Source organism: Diplotaxodon limnothrissa, linkage group LG6 (genome assembly GCF_057381915.1).
Source record: "Diplotaxodon limnothrissa isolate DT_005_m linkage group LG6, D_limnothrissa_male_GT1.1, whole genome shotgun sequence".
Taxonomy (NCBI): Eukaryota; Metazoa; Chordata; class Actinopteri; order Cichliformes; family Cichlidae; genus Diplotaxodon; species Diplotaxodon limnothrissa.
In genome coordinates this window covers 24,454,347-24,478,359 of record NC_140601.1, presented here as the reverse complement: position 1 = coordinate 24,478,359, position 24,013 = coordinate 24,454,347, and the positions used below count along the sequence as shown (strand labels likewise).

At 40.1% G+C, this 24,013-nt stretch overlaps 2 protein-coding genes across 2 annotated transcripts in view; both read left to right on the top strand.

The window, feature by feature from the left end:
• Nucleotides 1-1,882: 1,882 nt before the first annotated feature.
• On the top strand, nucleotides 1,883-13,687 carry pgm2 (phosphoglucomutase 2). The gene is made up of 13 exons (XM_085355986.1): nucleotides 1,883-2,088; nucleotides 4,815-4,982; nucleotides 5,605-5,796; nucleotides 7,508-7,591; nucleotides 7,747-7,940; nucleotides 8,113-8,302; nucleotides 8,785-8,882; nucleotides 9,945-10,125; nucleotides 10,398-10,491; nucleotides 12,014-12,143; nucleotides 12,239-12,431; nucleotides 12,649-12,782; nucleotides 13,097-13,687. Exons 1-13 carry the CDS (start codon nucleotides 2,014-2,016, stop codon nucleotides 13,197-13,199), a joined length of 1,836 nt encoding a protein of 611 aa, XP_085212112.1. The 5' UTR covers nucleotides 1,883-2,013; the 3' UTR covers nucleotides 13,200-13,687.
• Nucleotides 13,688-14,105: 418 nt separating this feature from the next.
• The window catches only part of tbc1d1 (TBC1 (tre-2/USP6, BUB2, cdc16) domain family, member 1), a 54,533-nt gene continuing 44,625 nt past the window's right edge, over nucleotides 14,106-24,013 (top strand). Inside the window, exons 1-2 of the mRNA XM_085356997.1 lie at nucleotides 14,106-14,224; nucleotides 15,059-15,713. Coding sequence (XP_085213123.1) covers nucleotides 15,099-15,713 — 615 coding nt within the window. The 5' untranslated portion in view covers nucleotides 14,106-14,224; nucleotides 15,059-15,098. The remainder of the gene's footprint in view (nucleotides 14,225-15,058; nucleotides 15,714-24,013) is intronic.

The following is a 24,013-nucleotide window of genomic DNA, read 5'->3' as shown; positions in this document are numbered from 1 at the left end:
TGAGGAAAAATAAAACTTGAATCTCTTCTGTGATTGAGGAAGAAAGCTTGGATTGCTTCTGCGCTCGCAGTTCTTTTTTCTTATCTTCAGTGTCATTGTTATTCAATACAATTCATAGCACTTGGCTCGGGTTGATAAATGTCATAGTGGAGGTTGATGGATGAATTTTAATTTTCCCTATGCTGGGGAAAAATAATTTGTGATCTATAACAATGAGTCACAAACTATTTGTTAAAAACCCTAAGTGGCCTACTGTTGACATTTTGATTGAGGTCCAGTCTTTCCACAGACTGAGCAACAGTTTTTCTTTACTATTTATCTGCTGTGTAGCCTTGTGCTTTCATGATTTCATGTTTTCAGACGATCAGCTTGTCAATTTTATCTTTATTTTTGTGATTTATTAAAGGCACGAGGTAAAAGTACACTGAAGACTGTCAACTGCTGCAGAAGATAGCTATATGAAAGTGCCATTTTTGTACGTGAGAAGAGCAATGAACTTGGTGATAGATGCTTCCAGTATGCATTATGGAGCCTAGTGCTCTGTGAAGGGCGGTAAAGACCGGTGGATGCTGTCACTTCTCCTTAATTTGGCTTCAGTCAGTGAACCCAGACAAACTACAGAGACAGCTGATGGAGGGATTTGAATGTACTTGCCTGTGTTATCAGACATGAGAACTGAAAGATTAAAACTACACTCACACTGGGTCAGAGTGATCCAGACTTATTGTTCGAAACAAGTTAAACTCTTACACAGCTTTGATCTTTAATTGGCTCTTAAAAACATGCTTCCATTCCTCAGATGAATGAATCACAGTATAAAAACATTCACTGATAATCATCTTCATATTTCAATCTTTCAATTTATTTACTTTAAAGAGGATATACTTTATATCCTCTGCTGGTCTTTACTGACAGAACAGAAATGCTGATGAAGCTTTAAAAGGACACAGGGCTGCAAATGGAATTTTTTTTTTTAATTTATTATTTCTGATCAAATAGTCTCATATGCCACAGGGCTCCTGTCCCACTCTTGGTGTCAAATAGGGGGAGGTCCAACAAAGGTCTGACACAGACTCTGATGGATACATCTGGCCCTTTTTATCTACTGTTCACTGAAGCCTCATCACAAATGTTCTACGTGGAAGGGTGGGTAGTAAGAAGCCATTCTTATGGAAATGTGGAGAAAGGATAAGGTATTCCAGATTATACAAACGTTTCACTGAAAATCAGTGGCAGCAGGTCACATGGGGTAGTAAGACAGAAATTTATTGTTTTAGTTCAAATCATTTCAGTATGTATGTAGGCAATCAGGAGAGAGTTGAAACAGTGAATGTCTACAGACATCTGTAAAACACCTTGGAGGCTCTGTCTTGATTTGGGGCTACATTTCAGCCAGTGGTGTTGGGGAACTTGTCAAAATGAATGGAATTATGAACACAGAGAGGTCCCTTCAGTTTTTCATCCACCATGCAAGATCATATGGAAAGCATCTGATTGGCAGCAGCTTCATTTTTCTGCATGACAATCACTGAATGTAGTAAAGGATTATCTACTTCCCATTTAAATTGTAAAAATGTAAATAAATGAGAGTGGGTTAAGACTTTTGCACATTACTTTAAATACTGGTACCGTGATTCCAGTGACTGCTGTAGTTGTGTAATTATGGTTTTTTTCCTCTAGGAAAACAAAGATTACGCTTTCTGTAACAGTTTTGAAACAATCTTTCAATTAATTTTCTCTGGTTAAAATCGATGACTGTATAACTGTTTTCTAGAGTCATTGGTTAAAATAGTCCATGAAGGCCTCGCGCTTGTTATTAACCACAGTTACGACAGCTTCTGAATGCAACACGCAGGAAGCTCGTGACGCAGAACGTCGCTCCGCCCGCAGCAGCAGACAGTGGTGCTAACATCTTCAGTTTTTAGCCAGAAAAAGTTACTGAAGGAGCGCGTTGATCTCCCATGAGCATAGACACTGAGCTGGACAGACTGTTGACTCTGGCCAAGAAGAGAAATGGAGAACGGTACGTCCTCAACCGGTGACGCCCAGCTGGACCAGTCTATACGGCAGTGGCTGCAGTACGACAAGGTGAGCTGACAGCTAGCGTGCTAGCTCAGAGTGCTTCCGCTTTGCTGTAGTCATCAAACACATTCAGGGTTATCTTTGTACGAGCGATTTTATTTATTCTCGGGCGATACATGAAGATTCCAGTTAGTAACTTTGTGAGTTTAGTGGTGTCCTTGACTGGTCCTTTCATTTAAGCATGCATCAATGAACTTTTTGTGATAGTGCTCAATTTAGATTTTAATTTAAAGTTGTAAAAATCTGCTACTTGTTTACTATAATAAGTTGATATAAGTTTATATTGACTTGGGTTTTAATTTATCTGTATTTTCTGTTAAAGAAGTGCCCATTTCCCACGAATTACCTCAAATCAAGTATCTGCCATTGAATTACTAAATACATGATTATTATGCCTAAACCAAGAAGCGCAAAGAAGAACTGGATTCTTCTTTCTCTGTGAGAATTAGATGATAGCCTGTTAATAGTCTGGATAAGCATAACAGAAAGTAGATCTGATCTGTCATTTGAAAGCAGAATCTCATGTGTCTTAGATCTCGGCTTATAAAACACTGTAAAGGAGGATGTCCAGTTTCTTTAGCATTGTTTTGTCTCAAATCACCACGGACTTTCTGCTTGACCATCACCAATTTGCTAGAAGATTTTATGGTCTAATATTTGGACATATATAATGATCAGTGTGAAATTTCAGCTTCATATGTCGTTTACTTTTCAAGATGTATAGTTCTGAAAATTATCTCTTGATTCATTTCCACCATATCTTTTTTTTCACATTGCGAAATCTCAGAATCAGAATCAGAAACTTTATTGTCATTGTCATGAGAACAACGAAATTAAGAATGGTCCCCGATCATTGCATCATCCCAAATCTGAGGCCATGTTTGAGCATGAATCAGAAACTATTAAAGATAAAAGCCTGAAATTTTTCAAATTCTCACCTTAAAATGAACCAGGATGAGATGGATCAAAAAATGTCTGATTATGACTGGTTAAAGAATAAATAAACAAAGAAAGTAACCCGAATTATAAAGTCCAACATTTGAACATATAGTAATAATTGGAAAAGAAAACACACTGCAAAAAAGACAACTTTCTGAATGGGACATAGATGTATTTTACAAAAAATGCCAAATAAAACTTTGTCAACATGAAAAAATGCTGTTTTCATTCAACTTTAATCTGGATGGAGCAAATATGACAAATTTTTCTACAAAAGCAAAAATATAAGTAGGTCCTCTAATCCAAATAACGCAAAATTCTGGAGTTTAATGTACATTAAATTCTAATAATTTCACATCAATCATTACATGCGCCCAAATTTTAAACCATAAACTTTTCAGGGACGTCAGATGTGGACGAACAGAACATATTGTAGAAATTTGATGCTTTGAGATGAGAAAGACCCTTAAGCGTTTTAGCTAGAAACCGTCATAATTCAAACTCTTTTTTTTTTTTTTTTTTTTTTCTTCTTAAATAATCTTTGTCAGCTATTTTACATCCAACCAACAAATCAAGTCAAAGAAGCCCTTGTTCACACAAAAATAGAAGAAGTCGTTCTCCGGGTTGCGTAACTCGTGACCACTCCACGAACACTGACCTGCCCTCCCCTACTAAATTAGTTTGAAGCTATTTTACTTCCAAGAACACGAGAGCTAAATTAAAGTCATCATAGAGCCCTTTTGACATTTCACCCTACAGAATTAATACTGATCTGCAAGGTTTTAACAATTACAGGTAGTTTTTCTCTACTTCTCCTCCTGTCTTACGTGTAAAATTAAACCAGTTGTGGATTTCATGGTAAACTGAACTGTGCCTACTTTATGAAGCCAGTCATCTGCTTGTGAGTGACCAGTGGTGTTCCCCAGGGCTCTGCTCTTAGACTTCTCTTATCTTAGACAGAGAAGTTTCCACTTGGGTTACGTATCCACAAACATTCATCACTGCAGGTTTGCTTTCTTTAAAACCAGAAGTCAACTTGTGCTTGTACTCAAGTGTCTGTTGTTACTGAGTCTTTTTCATTTTAATGATTATAAATCCATAACCCTCTGTTTGGTCCCCAAACGTTTGTCCAAATTTTGCAGGAGACTCTTCCTCCTGTCTGCAAGCATCAGTTGTTCCTAATATTATATTTATTTTTAATATTTACGTCATTATTTTTATAAATACTACAAAATAACAGAATTATTTAGTGGAAAATAATTTGAAATTATAAATCAGTAAAACAGAATATGACTCAGATTTTATAATAACCCAGTCAGCTGCTGGTCATACATTCTGGTATGTTGGTCATTACTGAAACAGAACCAGTCACATGGTCTTAACATGCTTACAACACAAATGTATAACCAAACTAACCCGGCTACTACCCGACTATCAGACCTACACAAACACAGTCATTCTTGGCCTTAAAGACATATGGGATGTCACAAATTAGGTCACACTGGAAAAAGACCCCAGATTCATTAGTCTTGAGATAATTGTGTTACAGCGGCTTCCTCAGGGGTCCACGTGGTCAGAAGTGCCGTCCTGTCTGGACGTTCTCATAGTAATTCCTAAGTAGACTGATTCTTACCCTCTAAACTTTCCTGTTGTCTATAGAAGCTTTTGTGTTGGGTTTTTTAATGCTAACTTTATCATCAAGTGACAACACTGTAGACAAGATTTTAAATCTTTAATTGTGTTCGTTTATTTATTTATTAATTTGTGGATAATAAAACATTTCCCTTCCCCAGAACCCCAAAACGAAATCCATGGTGCAGGATATGGTGAAAGAGGGAAACATGGAAGCTTTGAAGAAGTGTTTCTCCTCCAGGATGGAGTTTGGCACAGCAGGTCTGAGAGCAGCCATGGGGCCTGGCATATCCTGTATGAACGACCTCACTATTATTCAGACCACACAGGTGGGTCAATACTGCAGCTCAATACGTTTCAAGTCGCATGCAAAGTTGAATGTTTCCGTTTTTGATTTTTAGTCTTTGTTTTGTGAAGAAGTTGAGGAATGCGAAGTATTTTATTGTCACCCAAAACCCCCCAAAATCTGGTTCACACTTAATTTTATAGCTGAATTTAAGATCGTATAGATTGCTTTATAGCACTTCATAGTTTATTCCTGAGTTGCTGCCTGTGTGTGAGTCAGACCTTCCCCTTAGTTCTTTTCTGGCTCTAGAATAATGGAGATTGCTGTTTTTGCACTGAAGATCTGACACTGCAGGATCGTGAAACTATATATACAAGCAGTCCTTCAAATCACTGATTTGTATAAAAGCTAGCTCAGTTTTATGATGATTGCTTTTATTCATATTGTTCTGAATATATATCCAACTTCATGTTCTGTAATTATTATTTTGTGATTTTTATCTGATTCATTACATGATTGAAATTGTTATAATCCGGGTTAAAACCCATCCATAGTTTGTGCCTTTTTTGTGAGAGGTGCTGTGTGTATATATATTTATTTAAAGTTATAATCAACCATTCTCAAGACCTTTCTCTTGTATCTTCTAATCGTTTCCTCCCTGACAGGGTTTCTGTTGCTACCTGGAGCAGAGTATTGGGAACCTCAAAGAGCGAGGGGTGGTGATTGGGTACGATGCTCGCGCCCACCCTCCCAGCGGGGGCAGCAGCAAGCGTTTCGCCAGCTTGGCTGCGGCTGTATTCATCAGCCGAGGAGTCCCTGTCCACCTCTTCTCTGACATCACCCCCACGCCCTTTGTGGTAATCACTTGGTTTCCTGTGTTTTCATCACTTGGGTGTTTTTTTTTGGATGTTGCAACACGTATTCAACACAGTCAAAAAAAATTAAAGCAAATTCCAATTTAAAAAAAAAATCCGCTCACTTTCCTTCAGTGTACAGTGCAACATGTTGCATAACACATGTAGCAGTCATCAGATTATGTTCACTTTGAAGAAAGAGGATCTGTGATTAGCAATTTAGGCTTTAGACATCAATACCACTTAAGTCTTGTTTGTATTTCCAGGTGATTATTCAATATATCTATTTATCCACTTATTTTATTCAGTTTTTGCTCAATTTTCCTGTTGCATTACTTATTTTCCTTGTGTAATAGTGAGAGCAGCACGCAATATTTATCTTGTTTTTATATTACACTTTCCAAAGCCAAGCCGTAAAGTGCTAGTCCAACACGTGAAAAAAATAAAATACATAGAACAACAGGTTTCAACAAGTGATTTTAAAAAGCCAGCAGATAAAAATAACTTTTAAGAGAAGATTTTAAAGACTGCCTACCTCAGATGTTCAGTCAGGGAATTCTGTATGGCTTAAGAAACAAGCATAAAATGTTTCAATCACTTCTAAAGCTATGAAGTCGTCAGTGAAGAGCTGCAAAGGCTGCTGTAATGCTCCCTCTGCTTCAGCTACGTGTTAGAAGCCTAGCAGCTGCATTTTCATTTAATAGTAGCCTGTTTATGTTACGCTGGTGTAAGTAGTCAACTCTGGAAGAAATAAAAGCAGGACCTTGTTAAGTCATGCTGAGATAGGAGTGAATGGATTTTAGGTGTCTGTCTAAGCTGGATGAAACAGGACTCCATGAAATTTTAGACACTGTGCATCAAAAGATGTCAGATTCAAAGATTAGCCCTGGGTATGAGCCTACTTAGACCAGAGGAAAGATCCACAATCATTCAGCCTTAGTGAAAATGTAGACTATATCTCTGCAGGATTTGCCCAAAGGCCAGCATGCAAACACACAGCAGTGGTTTAGGCCCGTTCTCAGTAGGCATTCATCGATAAGTCAACCAAATATTAGTATTAGCCAATATCTGCCTTTTTCTACTGGCAATCGTGGCTCAAGAGTTGGGAGTTCGCCTTTTAATCTGAAGGTTGCCGGTTCGAGCCCCGGTTTGGACAGTCTCGGTTGTTGTGTCCTTGGGCAAGACACTTCACCCGTTGCCTACTGGTTGCCTACTGGTGGTGGTCAGTGGCGCCAGTTTCCGGCAGCCTCGCCCCAGAATTTCATAAAAGCGTATTCCTCGTTCTCACTTTTTCATCCTGATTTTATCTTTCACTGCAGTTTTGTGGGAAAGAAAATCTTTGTGTAGCACAGTTTTGTTGTGAGTCTTCAGACAAAAGGAAAACGAGGGAAAACGTCTGCTGCTCAAATTCACCTGATGTTCTCCCAAAGTAATTAAAAAAAAAAAAAAATTATATTGACATTTTCCTTAAGTGCACCTTGATCACGAGTAATTGCCTCCATGATGGCGTTATAGCAGAAAACATTTTAACCATTTGGCTCTCAGTAGAAATGAATCCAATCCCTCATAGTAACCAACTATAACATTGTTTTATTAGTAACATTTTCAAATAGGCTTTCTTTGTATTTCTTAACTTTTTTTTGCTTCTGCATGGTGTTCTTAAAATATTTATCATATATGAGGTACTATTGTCTTTCTCTCATTCTCATTGTAGCCTTTCACAGTTTCCCACCTGGGTCTGTGTGCTGGTATCATGGTGACGGCCTCTCACAACCCCAAACAAGACAATGGCTACAAGGTAAGACCTCATCATTGCCTTGTCTTTCTTCCTTAAATGCATCAATAGCTTACTGATAGTTTTATTTATAATCTCTGCTAATTTAAAAATTACAAAGTTCCAATTTCTTTCCCATAAATTTCTGAAACATTTAGTTTTTTCTGGTTTTGTCCTAGGTGTACTGGGAGAACGGTGCCCAGATTGTGACTCCTCATGACAAAGGTATATCTAAAGCCATTGTGGAAAACCTGGAGCCTTGGCCTGAGTCGTGGAACACGGAGGAGGCTCTGAAGAGCACTTTGCTCAAAGACCCCTATCAGGATATTAACACAGAATACTTCAAAGCCATCCAGAAACACTGCCATCACAGGTGCTGCATAGATACACAACTTGCTGAGCAGCATGTACCATTTAAAACATGCTAGCGATTCTACTGTGTAATGTTTTAAATGCATAAGCTGCCATGTAGGCCGTACAAGTACATGATGCTTCGAGGTAAAAACTGTGGATATTCATAAATCATGTTTTGACTTTTTTTGCAGGGAAATAAACAAGAAGTCAGAGGTGAAAATTGTGCATACATCTGTGCACGGTGTTGGTCACACGTTCGTCCAGTCAGCATTCAAGGCTTTCGATCTTCGTCCTCCGTACGCAGTGGAGGAACAGAAGGATCCAGACCCCGAATTTCCCACCGTTAAATATCCTAATCCTGAAGAGGGAGAGGGAGTCCTGGTGCGTAGTCAACATTTGTCACACCCAATCATATGTACAGTTGCGTCCGTAGGTTTTTGGACAGTGACACAGTTTTAATGTTCACGATCATGGTGGATTTTAAATCAGATCATCAAGATGTGATTGAAGTACAGACGGGGAGTCTCAGTTCAAGGGTTTTTACAAAAGTATCGCATTACTGTTTAGGAATGACAGAATAGCCCTGTACACTTAAGAGTTCATCCTGCGCCTGTTTCACTTTGTTTGACGATGACACACCTTCCTCTTTGAGAGTATTCTTGACATTTTGTGAAGTTGTTTTTCTTAACTAAGGAAATAATTTTGTAATCATGCACTTATTCTTCTTGTATTGAGATTTCCAGTGTACAGAAACCAAAATGAAAGTACAACAAATGTTTCACTGCCCTAAAACATATACAGCTGACTGTAGTAGATGACTGGTTTTGGTTGATTGTGTAACAAGTGATTGGTTGTTCTTGCAGACATTGTCATTTGCACTGGCAGAGAAGGAGGGGGCCTCTGTGGTGCTGGCGAATGACCCTGATGCAGATCGACTGGCCATTGCTGAGAAGCAGGAGAGGTGTGTTTGTGTGCATATACAGCTTTAATAGTGTTTGCAGCAGAGTTTGACACAAACTCATTGGGCAGGTTTATTAGGGTTGAATGAATAAAAATTATGGTGACCCACACATTTTAGAGCTACTCAGGACCTCCAGCTGCTCAGTTCCGGGTCTTCTTTGTCATTGTTTTACATGATGATTTCATCTTTTCAGTTGGTGAATGATCAGACCACTCTGCACCCAGACTCTTGTAATAAATGCAGTGTGTAGTTCGGCATCATCTTGCTGAAATATGCAAGGCCTTCCCTGGAAAAGATGTCTAGATAAGAGCATGTGCTACTCTAAAACCTGTATATACCTTTTAGCATTGATCATGCCTTTCCAGATATGCAAGGCACCAATTCAGAGATGCAGCCTTTTGAACTGACTGCTGATAACATGCCGGATGGTCCCTTTCCTCTTTAGGCTAGAGAACAAAATGTCCATTTTTTTTTCCAGAAATAATTTAAAACTTCTATTAATCTGACCGTGGATCAGCCTTTCTGGATCTTCTTCATATGTAGCTTCTCCTGATTAAGCTTTAACCTGAATTTGTAGACGGCGAGGTGAACAGAAGGGGGTTTCTGAGCCCACGCAGTAATTTCCATGACAGATTCATGCATGTTTTTAATGCAGTTCTGCCTGAGACCCACTGAAGATCACAGGCATCCAATACTGACTTTTGGCCTTTTTCACGCGCACATAGAGATTTTTCCAGATTCTCATAATCTTTTGATGACATTATGTGTTGCAGATGAGAAGATGTTAAAAGTCTTCACAATTGTTTCATTGAGGAAGATTTTCGCAGTTTGTAAATGCAGCTTTTTGCAATTTGGTGAATCTCTGTCCATCTTTACTTGTACGAAACTCTGCCCTCTCTAAGATCTTCTTTTTATACCAACTTATGTGACTGACCTGCTGCAATGTAACAGTTTAAACATTGCATATTACAGAATGCTTTGATGATCACAGATCGATGACCCTCTGCATAAGGTATGTTAGCTTGCCTTCACTTCCATAACCTCTGTCTGTGTCTGTGTTAGTGGACGGTGGCGTGTGTTCAGTGGTAATGAGCTGGGAGCATTGCTTGGCTGGTGGCTATTTCGCTGCTGGAGGGAGCAAAACTCCGACGCTGCTGCTGTGAAAAACCTCTACATGCTGTCGAGCACAGTCTCATCCAAAATACTGCGCGCCATTGCCCTGAAGGAGGGATTCCACTTTGAGGTAACAAAGTTGTTTTTAAAATAAGATCAGTTAAATTTCCCCATGCATCAAAAGATTCTGTAAGATGGGCCTAACTGGAGAGGAGTGCTTGTATGGAATTCCTGCTAGTAATCGTATTTAGAAGAAACTGAGATAAATTTAAAAAAAAAGGGCTATGAGACTATTTAACAATACTGTTTTAGGTTTCACCACCGCACGTGTTTCAGATTGAATGTTTCAAACCATTCTCCGTGGTTACTGTTAACCAAATTTCTTACATAATGTTTGGACAGGAAACACTAACAGGGTTCAAGTGGATGGGTAACAGAGCCAGAGACCTTTTGGACCAGGACAAGACCGTGCTGTTTGCCTTTGAAGAGGCCATAGGTATTATCACACGCAGCACACACACGAATGACTGTTTTCAAACTGAGACCAGTCCTGATTCATGCTTTGTGGCTAATGCACACAATGATCTCCACAGTGTCACAAGCTGAGTTAATTTTAACTGCCTAAAAGTATTCAAGTAACATAAATTTGTGTGGGATCAGTTGATGACAACAACATTTTTCTGTTTGAGTTTTTGGGAGCTCACAAGATCTAAACTAAAGTTTAAACTCAACCTAAATCTAAACCTTTCAAAAACTTGCTTGAGGATTAAAAAATAGCCTTAAAGTGATGGCAGTAATGAAACTGAAATGTGTAGTCACCTGTTGGTGAACTAAACTAGATATATAAAGTGCACAGTGACATGGAAAAGTAAAGTTACTATGAACGGTTAAGTGAGAGGTGTGTGAGCTGATCGCTGAAAGACATGAAGTTAATTTTTAACTTCTTTTGGGCCTTTCAGCTTCAGAGACCTTTATCCACAAACGTCTTCTGCTGTGGCAGCTGTCAGCAGCCACGGCTTCTCTAAACAGCTACCTGTGTCTATGAAAGTAAAGAAAGCTGGTTCCTCATCTCATAGTTTAATCAAGAAGTGGCAGTTAACAGGAACAGAGGAGGTTAAGTTGAGATCTGTAAGACCAAAAAAGGGAGAATTGCTTGTAGGTTTGCTAAGAAGACCAAGGACAACCCCTGTTTAACTGCAAAAGACCTTCAGAATGAGTCACCAGCAGTGCACTGAGGACTAAACAAATATGACCTTTATGGAAGTGGATGAGCTTTTTGGCTGTAGTTGTTTCCACTTGCAAAGCTGAAAGTATTTGAGTGGGAGAGGGAACAATAGATCCAGTTTAATATCAGCGAATAATTCTGGAAGCAAAGGTCACACCATTTCATCTCTGACAAGGAAAGTATCACAAACTCACCTCAGACTTCACAGTGGACTAATTCAAGAGGTGCAAGATGATGCAGAGCTCTCACAGTCCCCTGAACTAAACACCACTGAAAACTGTGACCAAAGGTTGCATCATTACTGTGAATAGAAGTGCTTCACTTTCTTTGTGCCGTCCTGAAGTATACTTGCATGTATACTGTGCACTGATACTGAAATATTTCTGTGGAAAAAAAACAGTTGCGCTTTACAAGTGAATCTAATCACACAACGTAGCGCAATCTTGGTAATTTGGTTAATGAAAATATGAGTCATCAAAATTAAACATGTAAAAACATCAGATTCATGTGATGTGATCTCAGTCTTGATTATTAAAAGGTTTGAGCCGTGCTGACAGTCAAACACAAAGGCTGAGTTAAAAATAAAAGTTGTTTGGGGTCAATACGATTGTTAGTAAGTCCAACACACACATACAACATAACAGCATAGTTTCCAGCATTCCTATATAATAAGATTATGATACTATAATTGGAATCTCATTCCTTTGGATACACTGCTACTAAAAGAAGTGGCAGCTGACTACAGCAGCTGGAGGTTTATATAGTCTAAGTGAACTCTGTGTGTGTGTTGCAGGGTATATGTGTAGTCCCTCTGTATTGGACAAGGATGGAGTGAGCGCTGCAGCCATAGCAGGAGAGATGATTTCCTTCCTGGCGACTAAAAAAATCAGTCTTTCTCAGCAGCTCACTACAATCTATGAAGAGTAAGATGCACACACTTGCCTACATTTCACCTTAAACTTTGAATAACCTAAAACTGCAGGCTCTAGCTCTGTCTTTGATTATTTCTTATCATCAGGTATGGCTACCACATCAGCAAGAACTCTTACTTTATCTGCCATGACCAGGAAGTGATCCGCAGTCTGTTTGAGCGTCTGCGCAACTATGGTGGCACAAAAGACTCGTATCCCACCGAATGTGGTCGTTTTGCCATCGACGCTGTGCGAGACCTGACCACCGGATACGATAGCAACCAACCCGATAAAAAAGCTGTAAGGGCACAAACTTCACACCTGCAGTTCATACACTGAGAGCATAACAAACCTCTTAATTACACATTATAATTGTGTAAGAGTTTCCTTTTAAAACAGTTGTTAGTTTTAAACTGCAGAAGTTTTGTGTTTTTAATTTTGCTCGTCTTTCCAGTTTTATTTATTTTAGTGTGTCTCTCCCTCTGTCCATCTAACACTCCTTCCTCTCCTCTCTCAGGTTCTTCCCACGTCTAGCTCCAGTCAGATGATCACCTTTACCTTCTCTAATGGGGGTGTGGCCACCATGAGGACCAGCGGCACAGAACCAAAAATCAAATACTACACTGAACTCTGTGCTCCTCCTGGTAACAGGTAGGTTACTTTAGAGGCAAAGCTAATATAAGCAAACTATAGAACTGTTAAATTTTTCTACACCCTGCAAAATGGCTTTATACATCTTCTTTTGTCTGATATCAGCCCAAATCCTGAAGGAATTTAATGATGGGCAAAAACGTTTTTTTGGGTTTTTTTTGTTTGTTTTTTTTTGTAGGAATAAATAGTTGTTTTATTTTCTCTGAAGATAAAGAAACTCCACAGTTTGAAATGTCATAACTGAACAGTGCAACTCTAGTAATCCCTCATAAATGTCAACGGGTTTTTTGTTTTTGTTTTTTTGTCTCTAACAGTGATGTGCCGCACCTGAAGAAGGAACTGGATGACTTGGTTGATGCCATCATTGAAAACTTTTTCGAGCCAGATAAGAATAAGCTGCAGCCAAAGCCACAGTAGCGCAGATGGGTCTGTAACAACAAGCAGGACAAGCTGGGCTTAATATCTCTGACCAGCATGCCACGTGTTGTCTGAATTCTCCAGACGAGATTCTTTTTAATTCTGGCTTTACATCAATTCATAAACGTGTTAGTGACAAGTTAACCATGTGGCTCTTTTACAATTTGGAGAAATCATGTTGTTGTTGATGATAATTAGTCATTTTAAAATGATCTCAAGGGTCATGTGTTCCTATATTTTCAGTAGTCAAAATGTTTCACAGCTTCATGTTTTTGTTTTTTAAAATTCAGTTTACCTCAATGCCGGAGATCTTAAAGCGCACAAGTCCAACCATCTTACACCCACAGCCATTCCTGTTTTCACACTATTATGCTTTCTGTATTTCCTGTTTTGATGACATGCATTCCACAGTGTGCTTCAGCATCATTTGCTTTGCTGCTAATGTCAAGAATTAGAGGAGTGTGTAAATGAGAACATTAAAAGTTTATAGCGCCATCAAGTGGAGACACCGACTCCTCGTTTCTTCATACTGTATGTTGTTAGAAGTGTTAGAAGTCAGAGGTTTTTTGTTGTTGTTTTAACTTATTTTCAGTTTAAATTCATTTGATGGAGAATAAATAATGTGCGTGTTCCGGTATTCTTCATGCTGAAAAATACAACTTTACTAAATAAAGATTCTGACTGTACATGTGGAGGTAAACGTGAAGTAACAAAAAAAAAAAACAAAAAAAAACGAGGGGACACACTATCGATCTGTTTTGTGAGTTCCACGACGCGCACATTTGTCGCCCCTGCATCCTTCGCCAGCGCGCACACTCAGCATGCACTTGTCATGCCCCATCTGAGTACAGAGGCGAGGAGGACGGTAGGATTTGGTCTATCTATATTTAACTCGAGCTGAAGACGGCTCGAGCTGTGTAAAGGGCTCTCTCTCGTTCCTCTGTAGGCAGTTACTCTTACACCATAAGATTTCTCTCGGCGGTGGTTCTGCCGCTAGCCACGACAGACCGGCGTGACCGGGACAGGTAAGGAAGGAGGAGAAGATGAAAATGTTAAACTGATTAAAACCGGACGTTGTGCGCGTTGGGAATCTCGGGGTAAACAATATTTGGTGCGGGGAGCAAATCGCGCAAACCCCCGTGCGTAAAAATAAACGGCTACGTGCGTAAAATGACCAAAACCCCGTTACGATCCGTTGTTTGCCGCCCGCTCCTTGTATAAAAAATAGCTTTCACTTCCGCGTGATGCTCTCGAGCAGCATACAGATCTTGAACGTAGCACCGCTGATGAAGTTAACGATTTATTTATATTAAGGCAGGTATGAAAACGTTTGCCTTTTGCTTTTTCGGGACTTTAACGTGATCGTTTTGGTTAAACGGACAATGTATCTTTACTTAATCTTGTACTCGTGTCCTAGTATTAAGGTTCTGACGCTGTTGTGTAATTTCTCACGGATTTTAAATGAAAAACGTAATGTGCAAACACAGGTGAGCGGTTATGTAGAGCTGTATGATTAGATGAAGTGAGGGGGTCCCTTTCCCCTCTGTGACAACTAACCGGTCAAATATGATATTTGAAGGATTACCATCATTTGTTTGTGTGTCCTTGAGAATGTACCACTGAGTCTCACACACAAATCAGGTGATTCATAGTGTCCTGGGGAAACTGGCCTCATTCTACACTAAAAGCAAAGTCGAGCAAACATCAAGCTACAAGATTAAGTTCTAATTTGCAAAGTAAATGTTTGTGTAGCACATTTGTGTTCATTTGAAATCTCATAAGATCAAGCTAGATTGCAAATGCCTGCGGCTGTCCTTTCAGCTGTTTACTGGCTCTGATCTCTAACTGATATTTTGTAGGTGAAGTGGAGGCAAGCAGCTGCCTCAGGTCACAGACATCATGGAGGGTCTCTACTTTGAAGTGAAGCCAAGAAGGAGTGAAGCTCTTGGACCAGGGAGCTCTGACAAACCCCGTTATAATCTAACTCCAAACCACCGCTCATGTCCTTCACTTTCACATCTGACCTCTGCCACGCAGTGTCTTCAGAAGCTTGGGAGGGAGAGGATTGCATCATGGGGGGCAAAGATGGAGGTGGAAGGAGAGGAGGACGAAGTACGATACAAACTGACCATGATTGGTTTTCGGAAAGTCCACCATTTGACCACCATGGCTATGCTACCCTGGGTGGTGGCTGAAATCAGCAGGTCCCAGCCCGGTGAGAGGGAGCAAGGTGGTGGGGTGCAAGCTGGGGGGTCTGGAGGTAGACAGCTGGGTCCTACTTCACGCAGTCAGACAGTTTTTCTGTGTGTGTCAGCATCAAGGGTACGATGTGTGTCCACGCTGGGAGAGAGCCTTGTATGGGACCCTCTGACACACACAGTTCTGTTTGAATGTCTTCCTCACCATGTGACCAAGCTAGTTCACAACAGCCAGGAACCCAGTAGCTTTGCCTGCCTGGTGAAAGGCACACAGACTTGTGCCTGCTATGTCTTCCAGTGCCAGTACAGAACTAAGGTATGTATAAGTGTGTGTGCATGTGTTCTTGGATTTAATTACTTCAATCAACAATCGGGTAGAGCGTTTGAGGCTGTAGAAATAAACTACACATGTATGCAAAGTTACAAAACAAAACGTGTTTCACAATAACACAGAACAGCTTCAGAGCTATGGTAAATAAATGCACATGAGCCAAATTAGAAGTCCAAAAACGTCAAAGGGAGTTCTCTCACGACAAGCAACGGCATATGTCAACCACAAACATATCAACACAAGCTCAGCTAGTCAAAGTATATGGAAACACAGCATGTCAGATAATCTGGAGCACCAAGGTACAGATGAGAATGACACGAGGGGATCACCAGCCGTGTGACGACCTCTTCCTTATGTTTGCACAAATGACAAAAAGCTGCCTGAGCATTCAGTGTGACCGCATCAGTATTTATTATGACAGCCCACAGAGAGAAACTGGATCTGGCTTTGGCTCGCTTGCGGCCCACATGCTCCGTGCTTTTATTCCATTCAGCAACACGAGCAAACACAGACGTGCATTTGATCCACTAACAGTGACACACTGAGGACCAACACACCCCTGACCTCTAGTCCTTTTACCTTTCCTCCACATGACATGCATGGCCAAAAGCCTGTGTGTTCAAAGTGAAGTTGCAGCTGGTGTTAGATCAGGCCCGAGACATTCGATAGCATGCCATGCCCAACATGCCAGAGACTTAAAAGAGTTGGCCAGATTAGGAAGATGGAGACAATGAAGGGTACTCGATGTGAAACGTGATGAGTCAGAGAAGTCAAAATACAAAATGTCACATGTGCACCGCAAGAGAAATACCAGCACGCTTCAGTTATGCCTACAGCCATCATTTACTGTGTGGGGTAATGTAAATATCACTGAGTGTACATCTGTCTTAAATGCACACATGTGTTCTTCAGCATTTGCACAGCGACTGCAGACATGCCTGGATACGCCTGTCTGTTTTGTTGATCAAGAGAAAATGAGCATACTTTACATGAAACGTGCAGGATGTGAAACAACGTTACCATAGAGATCACTTCCTGTCGCACAGATCCTGTTATGATGTTATGTTTGCAGCAGAGTGAGCGCTTGTTGTTTTCATTACCTTTTCGAACATGTGACCATGATGATGTCAGGCTGACCACCTGTTGCTCAGGCTTCTCTCGCAGTTACATACATTCTAATTATAAGTGGCATCTCTACACAGTGCTGCGGGGCTTTAAATAGTGAGATAATACAGTCTTTTCTTTAGTGTTTTAAATGTTGTCAAATAAGTTTTTATTAAGCAGAATAAAAGTGCATACTTTACAGCAAGATGGGAATCTAGAATGAACCCTCACCACCAAAAGCACAAAAATCATCAGATTTTGAGTCAAATTAATTTTACATAACCTTACATCACAGACTTCACCCTGCCTCTCGCACTATGACAGCTGGGATAGTTGGCAGGAATGAGACAAGATAAGTTTCTAAATCTTGTGGAGGATCCGGATCATCTGGAACAAGGCACAGACAGCCAGGGGAAGAGAGAGGCATCAGGACAGATGAATGTCAGCACACTGAAAATAGGGCAGAGGAGAGGAAATGGGGAGAATACGGGAGAGGGAGCTTTGAGGACAGCAATTAATCTAATCTCATCTAAATTAGGTGCAATACATTTAATGGGAATGAGACCTGGATTCATAAGCCTCAGCACAAATCCTGATATTCTGATTCCAGAGGAATTGACCGGCTTTGGATAAGGGCATCCAGCCTCGTGTTTTCTTTTCAACTGTGAGGATAGACAGGAGCTGAATATGCTGTGGAAATTACAATGTAATTGTGTTAAAAGATTTGAGAAAATCAGACAGGTATGAGAGGGGCATGACCAGTCACAAACTGTGTTTCATCCAAAGCATCTCACAGTCTGATGGTGGAAGACGGAGCTGGAAAAAAGTATCTCTGCAACAGGCATGGATCGACTGAGAAAATGACACAGTTGTCAAGAGTCTCTGTTCAACCTGCTGTCTGAGCTGTGTCAGCCACACACACAAACACACACAATATCGCTCTTTGCTTCTGGAGTTCTTGTCACTTGTCACACCGCAGTAACAGCAGTTTCACACAATTTGACACATTTCTCAAATGGGGCATTTCAGTTTGGACTGTTGTGATATGAAATGTGCACCTGAACATACCAGATCAGGGTTGGTTCATGGCTTTCTGGCTTTCTTTATGAGAACCGTGCCAAGTAAAACTTTTGAATCAGAAAAAATATCTGTATTTTTTTCTTTAAGCACATATTCAGAGTCAGAGAAAATAGAAGTTCCTGTTCACTGCAGGGGACAAAGAATGTACCACCATGAAGGATTTGTTCTTGTTGCTGCATTAGTGGTTCCTCTTGACTGGTTACACGGTTATAATTTAACTGCCTCCGGACAGGAAATGCAGCTCTCTGCTCCATGTTGTGCCATGTCATACTGTTATCGCAAAAGAAGCTATTATATTGGATCTCCATATCTGCAACTGAAAAACTGTAGAGTTGCTTAACAGTGCAGTTGAATATACACATCTACTTTTTTTTAGACCACTAATGTTATAGACATTTAAGGTAAGTGTGTTTTTAGATGGTTGTCATTACTATTTCAGGAGTAACACTCTGTTACAGGTGCCACTGTGCTTTGCAGTTTCCCTTGTGTGTTTTGTAAATGTTTGCAGGGACATGGGATCTTTTTGTGGTTAAAAATGAGACATTATGGGAAAAAGAACCACCAGCACTAAATTTAAGTACCTCAGCAAGAAACATAAACTTCCTATTCTCTATCAAGGGAGAGAAATGATCTCAGGAGGTCGGTGGGGCCTCCCCTTTCTGCTGAACTAGTAAATAAGAAAGTAACCACTGGGTGTCACCACAGAGGTGTCTAAAAATCAGTGTTTCGGTGTGAAAATCTGTTTGCATGACTTTGTATTTGTTGCTGTGCTTTTGTGTGATTTCAGCTTTAAATTTACGTTTTACAAGCCAGCTTCTCTTCACTGTAACTGGTGTCCCTGTGCAATCTGTGATTCGTCTGGCGAGTCGAGAGCAGAGACGAAGGTTTGTTTTGTTTGTCAGGTTTAATTTGTTTCTTGTATCTTGGTTGAGAGATGAAGCACAGGGAGATATTATTACATTTTGTTGCAGCTCCAGATCACTTGCATCAAAATGACTAAATAAGACCTTGGAGGAGAATGTGCTCTCTGAGTGCCTTTGTGTTCATTAGCAAAGTTACTAAACCTATTTTTCCTTTAATGTATGGTAGTTACTAAAGAATAGATACTACAGTGCTAGACTGTTTTTATTGGCGTCTACTAATTGAGGAGTTACCACCATTGCACTTACAATATTTTATTTCTTGCTTCGTTGGTAATAAAAAGGTAGCATTCATGAACACCAAGGGTTTGTTTTAATCACTAATAGGCTACCATTTGTAATGCTGAACAGTAATTTGTGAGAGACTTTGTTGAATAAAATGCATTGCTTTCTTTGGATATAAATTGATGACTAAGCTATGCATAATAAATAGACGAATACGATTTTCATTACACAACTTCCCATTTTATCTTATTTTTATGGGACTGTTATTTTTGCAATTTCAGAAGAATAATTTTAATCCACATTCAGCGATTCAAGTTTATTAGATATCAACAGTGAATGGTAAAAAATGCTATTGCACTTTAATTAATCAGTGCTTAAAATAACTACTTTTTATTTAATCCTATAACTGTATCATTGTACAAGCCGTCCACTTTTCTAGGCATGTGCTGTGAAAAGTAACTAGTTTAAAATGCAGTGTGGTGCTCTAGCAAACTTCAGTATCATCTAACGTTGGTTGTTCGGCGTGACAAAACTGTGTCTAATGTTGACTTTGACGTTAATGAAGACTTGAAACTTTTGCGCCACAAGTGTGCTTTTCATCCCAAATTCTCCTTCAGTGGCACTCCCCAAAGGCTGTGCATTCCTGGGTGGAAATGTTGTTTATATCAGCGGTCCCCAACCTTTTTTGCGCCACGGACCGGTTTATGCCCAACAATATTTTCACGGGCCGGCCTTTAAGGTGTCGCGGATAAATACAACAAAATAAAACTAGTACCGGTACCGAAAAAAAACAAGATTTATTCGTAACACACGTGAAAAGACTCAGGAAAACCGAGTTAACGATAAAAACGATAACAAAATAACGATGAAAACCGATAAAAACCCTGAAAACCATACATTTCACACCTGAGCCTCAACTCTCGCGGCCAGGCCCGGGGGTTGGGGACCGCTGGTTTATATAACGTCATGTCGACGAAAATAACAGATCTGCATTCTTGTAACGGTAATGGGAAATCCACCCTAATTTCTGCCGCCGAAACTTTGACTGCTCCGGGACAGGAACTGTGTCCATTTTCTCAATACGCGGAGGAGGATTTGGCTACGACAAATCAGACGCAGTCTGTGGTGAAGGGAAACGGAAGTTACCTATTTGCTTTCAAAATAAAACAGAAATTTCGTTAAAGAGTAAGGGATTTACACGTTGAGCGCTGGAACTGTTTTATTGCGAATGTGTGTACCGGAAGCTGAATGATCTTACGCTTGCGAACCTAACGGCGAACGAACAGCAGGATCCACCTCGGCTTCAGGGAGAAAAATCAACTTTCCAATGAAATGATATTGAAGCGCTTCGCGCTGGCAGGGACGAGTTACGGAGAAGTAACAATTCAGATTTAGTTTTTGTCAAGTTTATGGCGGATGGGATGAAAGCGCGATTCCAGCGATTCAGCCTGTTCAACAACAAACAAGAGTCGAGAGATGTGAGTGGAGTTTGAAGGCGTTGTTTTACTTTGTGTGTGATGCTAAAGTGGACAGTTAGCTAACGTTGAGTAAGCTTTTACATTAGCTAAATTTTCGCAACCTGTTGTTAGCTTTCGTCTGTGGTGGCCTTAGCCTTTTAAAACGACTCCAGCAGAATAGTTGTTACATGTCTAGTAATGTTTTGTGTAGCAGTTAATGTATTTAACACCAAATAATTTCGCTCGTCTTTATTCCAAATGTGCTTTGCGTTGTAGTGACTACTGTACTTCATCCTGTCAACTGGATGCTACCGTTCAGTTCATTGTGACCCTACCATTGGTTCGGGTGTAAAATGGTAGCTTTGGGTGGTCATTCAGGCTCATACAGTTCACAGAAGTTTGATTGAAGCTGGAAAGTGTAATGTGTATTTACAATAGATAAATATGTCTACTTTTGAAACTTCCTCTAAAGTTGTCAGATCAAAATTTCACCTCTACTGTGGTGCTTTCATGCGTGTGAGGCCATCTATAGATGTGTTTGTGAGTGAAAATAAGTTGAATTTGAATGTCACATGCACTGTCAGTAATGTATTTACTTTATTCCCTGCAGAGTGCCAAGAATTAAGGCATGAACACCTCACCTTTTACTCTTCAGAAATGTGATGGGGCTTTTGACACTTTTTCCTTCTAATTTACATAATGGGCCTAATAAATAATTTGTAAGTGAATCGTCATTCTCCTTACAAGTTTAGAGAAAGATCACTGTGGGGGAACGTTGCTCTTCCCGTCCTCACTCACAGTATTGTTTAGCATAAACCATAACTGTGCTTAAGCACTCCAGTAATAAAACAGGGTTTTTCCTTTCCTAGATGATGTCAGAGCTCCTGCTTCTGTAAATTGTAGGTTACTAATTGTCAGACCCTTTAAAGAGCCGAATACGTGAAAATCCAGTCTGCTTAGCTGCTGCCAACTCAAGCCAAATGTAGGTGTATGTGAGCGTGTGAGTGACTCATGGCGATATCACCTCCAGATCCATTGTGCTCCTGCCAGTGCTGTAGTCCTGGAACAGGAGGCACGTCTTGTATGGCATATTAGTCATAAAGTCTGTCATGAGCTATTACGTCGGCAGTCTGTCTCTTTTGAAACGGCTTTGATTGCATGCAAGCTCAAAAGCTCATACTGAAGTGAAGCTCAACCTTTGTGCTGTAAAATATCAGGGACATTTTACAGAACCTTTGTCACAGCAGCCTTTTTTTGCATGTTATGGTAGGTTGTGGGATTCGTTGGTCTCAGGATCTTGTGTCTGCTTTTTGCTGATGATGTGGTTCTGTTTGCTTCATTGAGCCATGACGTTCCTTTTGTACTGTGGAATTTGCAGGCAAGTGTTAAGAAGCTGAGATGAGAAGTAGCACCCCCAAGTCTGGGGTGAGGAGTATAAATGCGTTGTTCGCAAGTGGTGCTGACACTGTCACTTCACTAGTTGATTGATATTCCCATGCCTTCGGGAGTGACTGAAAGAGTAAGATCATGCATACAAGCGGTGGAAATGAGCTTCCTCCGAAGAGTGTTTCGGCTCAACCTTAGAGGTAGGGCGAGGAACTATCATTCGGGAAAGGCATCGAAAATGTCCAGTTGAGGTAACGCATCTGATCAGGATTTTTCCTGGGTGCCTCCAAGGTGAGGTGTTTCCAGCATATCCTATGGGGAGGAGGTCTCAAGGCACAATGGAAAGATTAATCTCTCAGCTGGGTTGAGAACAGGGGAGAGGGAGCTCAGACTGCTGTCCCTGTTACTGATCACATGAATTAAAGCTCTGAACCAAAGCAGAAAGTAACAGCTGTGTTTTACCTAGAACTTCATGTCAAAATAGCTGGTGGGAAAAAGGTTGATTTTGATATCAGTAGAAGCGGGAATCTTTTACCATGATAGTAACTCATTATTTGTTGAGTTTTGATTAAAATTATTCTTCAGTTGGAACTGCTAACAAGTATTATCAGGTTACTTTGAACCCAATTCTTTACAGAGCTTAAATTTAACCTTCTCTGGTAAAACAGCTGATTTCTGACTCAGCTTGGAAAGTACCGCACGCAGCCTTTTATTTTTTGACCAAATAAAAAAAAAAACCAAAAAAAACAACCCCAGAAGTGATTGAAGTTAATGATTATCTAAACTGTCCAAGAGAGCCTTTAGAGTCCCCTTTTCCTTTTTGGCCACCTGCCTTTTCCTCCCTCATTTTATGCGACTTGGCTGCTCTTTTCATGTGACACACTCCATGCTCTGTAGCAAAAACAAGCTAGTAAACTGGAGGCACCTTCGAGTCGTTATATAAATAACATGTCCTTGTGAACTGTCAGACTGCTTTTTGCCTGTTTGTCTGGGAGTCTGTATCTAACCATGTCCATTCAGTGGCTGTTTGCCTCTTCAGTCACTGTGTCAGCTCTAACATTTCCACGCTACAGACATTCAGTCTTCTAAGATGAAAACATTGAAGGTGTCGGGGATCTTTACTGACTTAATTTATTCTCAGTCAAGAGTTCACTCTGCACTGCGTTTAAACAAGTCCTTACATTGTGGGCTTGTTGTTACTATTGAATGAGCTCATTGTCAGGGGTTGTTTTTTGTGCTGAAGTAGTTTTTCAGTCTGTTGAAGTGATGTCAATATGTTGGAAGCTTGTGGTTAACCATTTTCAACCATATAAAATTGCCCTCTTTCTCCTCATTGCGCTTCGCTTTCCGTCAGCAATGCTTCTCGTTTCTTGGTTATACATTGAACTTTGAACTTGGCAGAGCTCCACGAGGCACAAGACTCAAGCACATGATCATGGGAAGCAGAGAAGTGGGACTTTCAGCTGCCTCGTCATCTTTGTTGTTCATTTTCATGTGTCTTGCTGGTGCATTAGTGGGTTTTAAGGGGCATTTCTCCTTAAATTGTAATGTTTTTTCCCAGCTTTTCTAGTTTGAATCATTCAAGTTAAACGTGTGTTTGGGCTCAGTCTGTGTTTAAAGTGAAATTATCAACAAAATGTTTTTTGGTTGGGTTTTTTCCCCCCTCCTCTCACCCCCAGTTATGGCAGATGGCTGCCCCTTCCTGAGTCTGATTCTGCTGGAGGTTTCTTCCTGTTAAATGGGAGTTTTTTTCTTTCCACTGTTGCCAGAGGTCATCTGATTTTGTGGGTTTCCTTGGTTTTCGCTGTTTTATTGTAGGATCTTTACCATACAGTATAAAGAGTCTTCAGGCAACTGTTGTTGCAATTTGGTGCTATATAAATAAACCTGAATTGAAATCAAATTGAAATTATTTTTGTTTTAGAATACATATTGTTGGGTTAAAATAGATACTTTCCTTTGGAGTATAATTAATTAATGAAGTTATATACATTCATCATGGTTTTAAATTGCACTGCTGTGTTTTAGTTATTGGATTTTGGTGGTAAACCAATGATGTGAGTCTCACTGCACTGGAGTTCCTCAAAGTTATAAATAGCCCTGGGGTCAGATA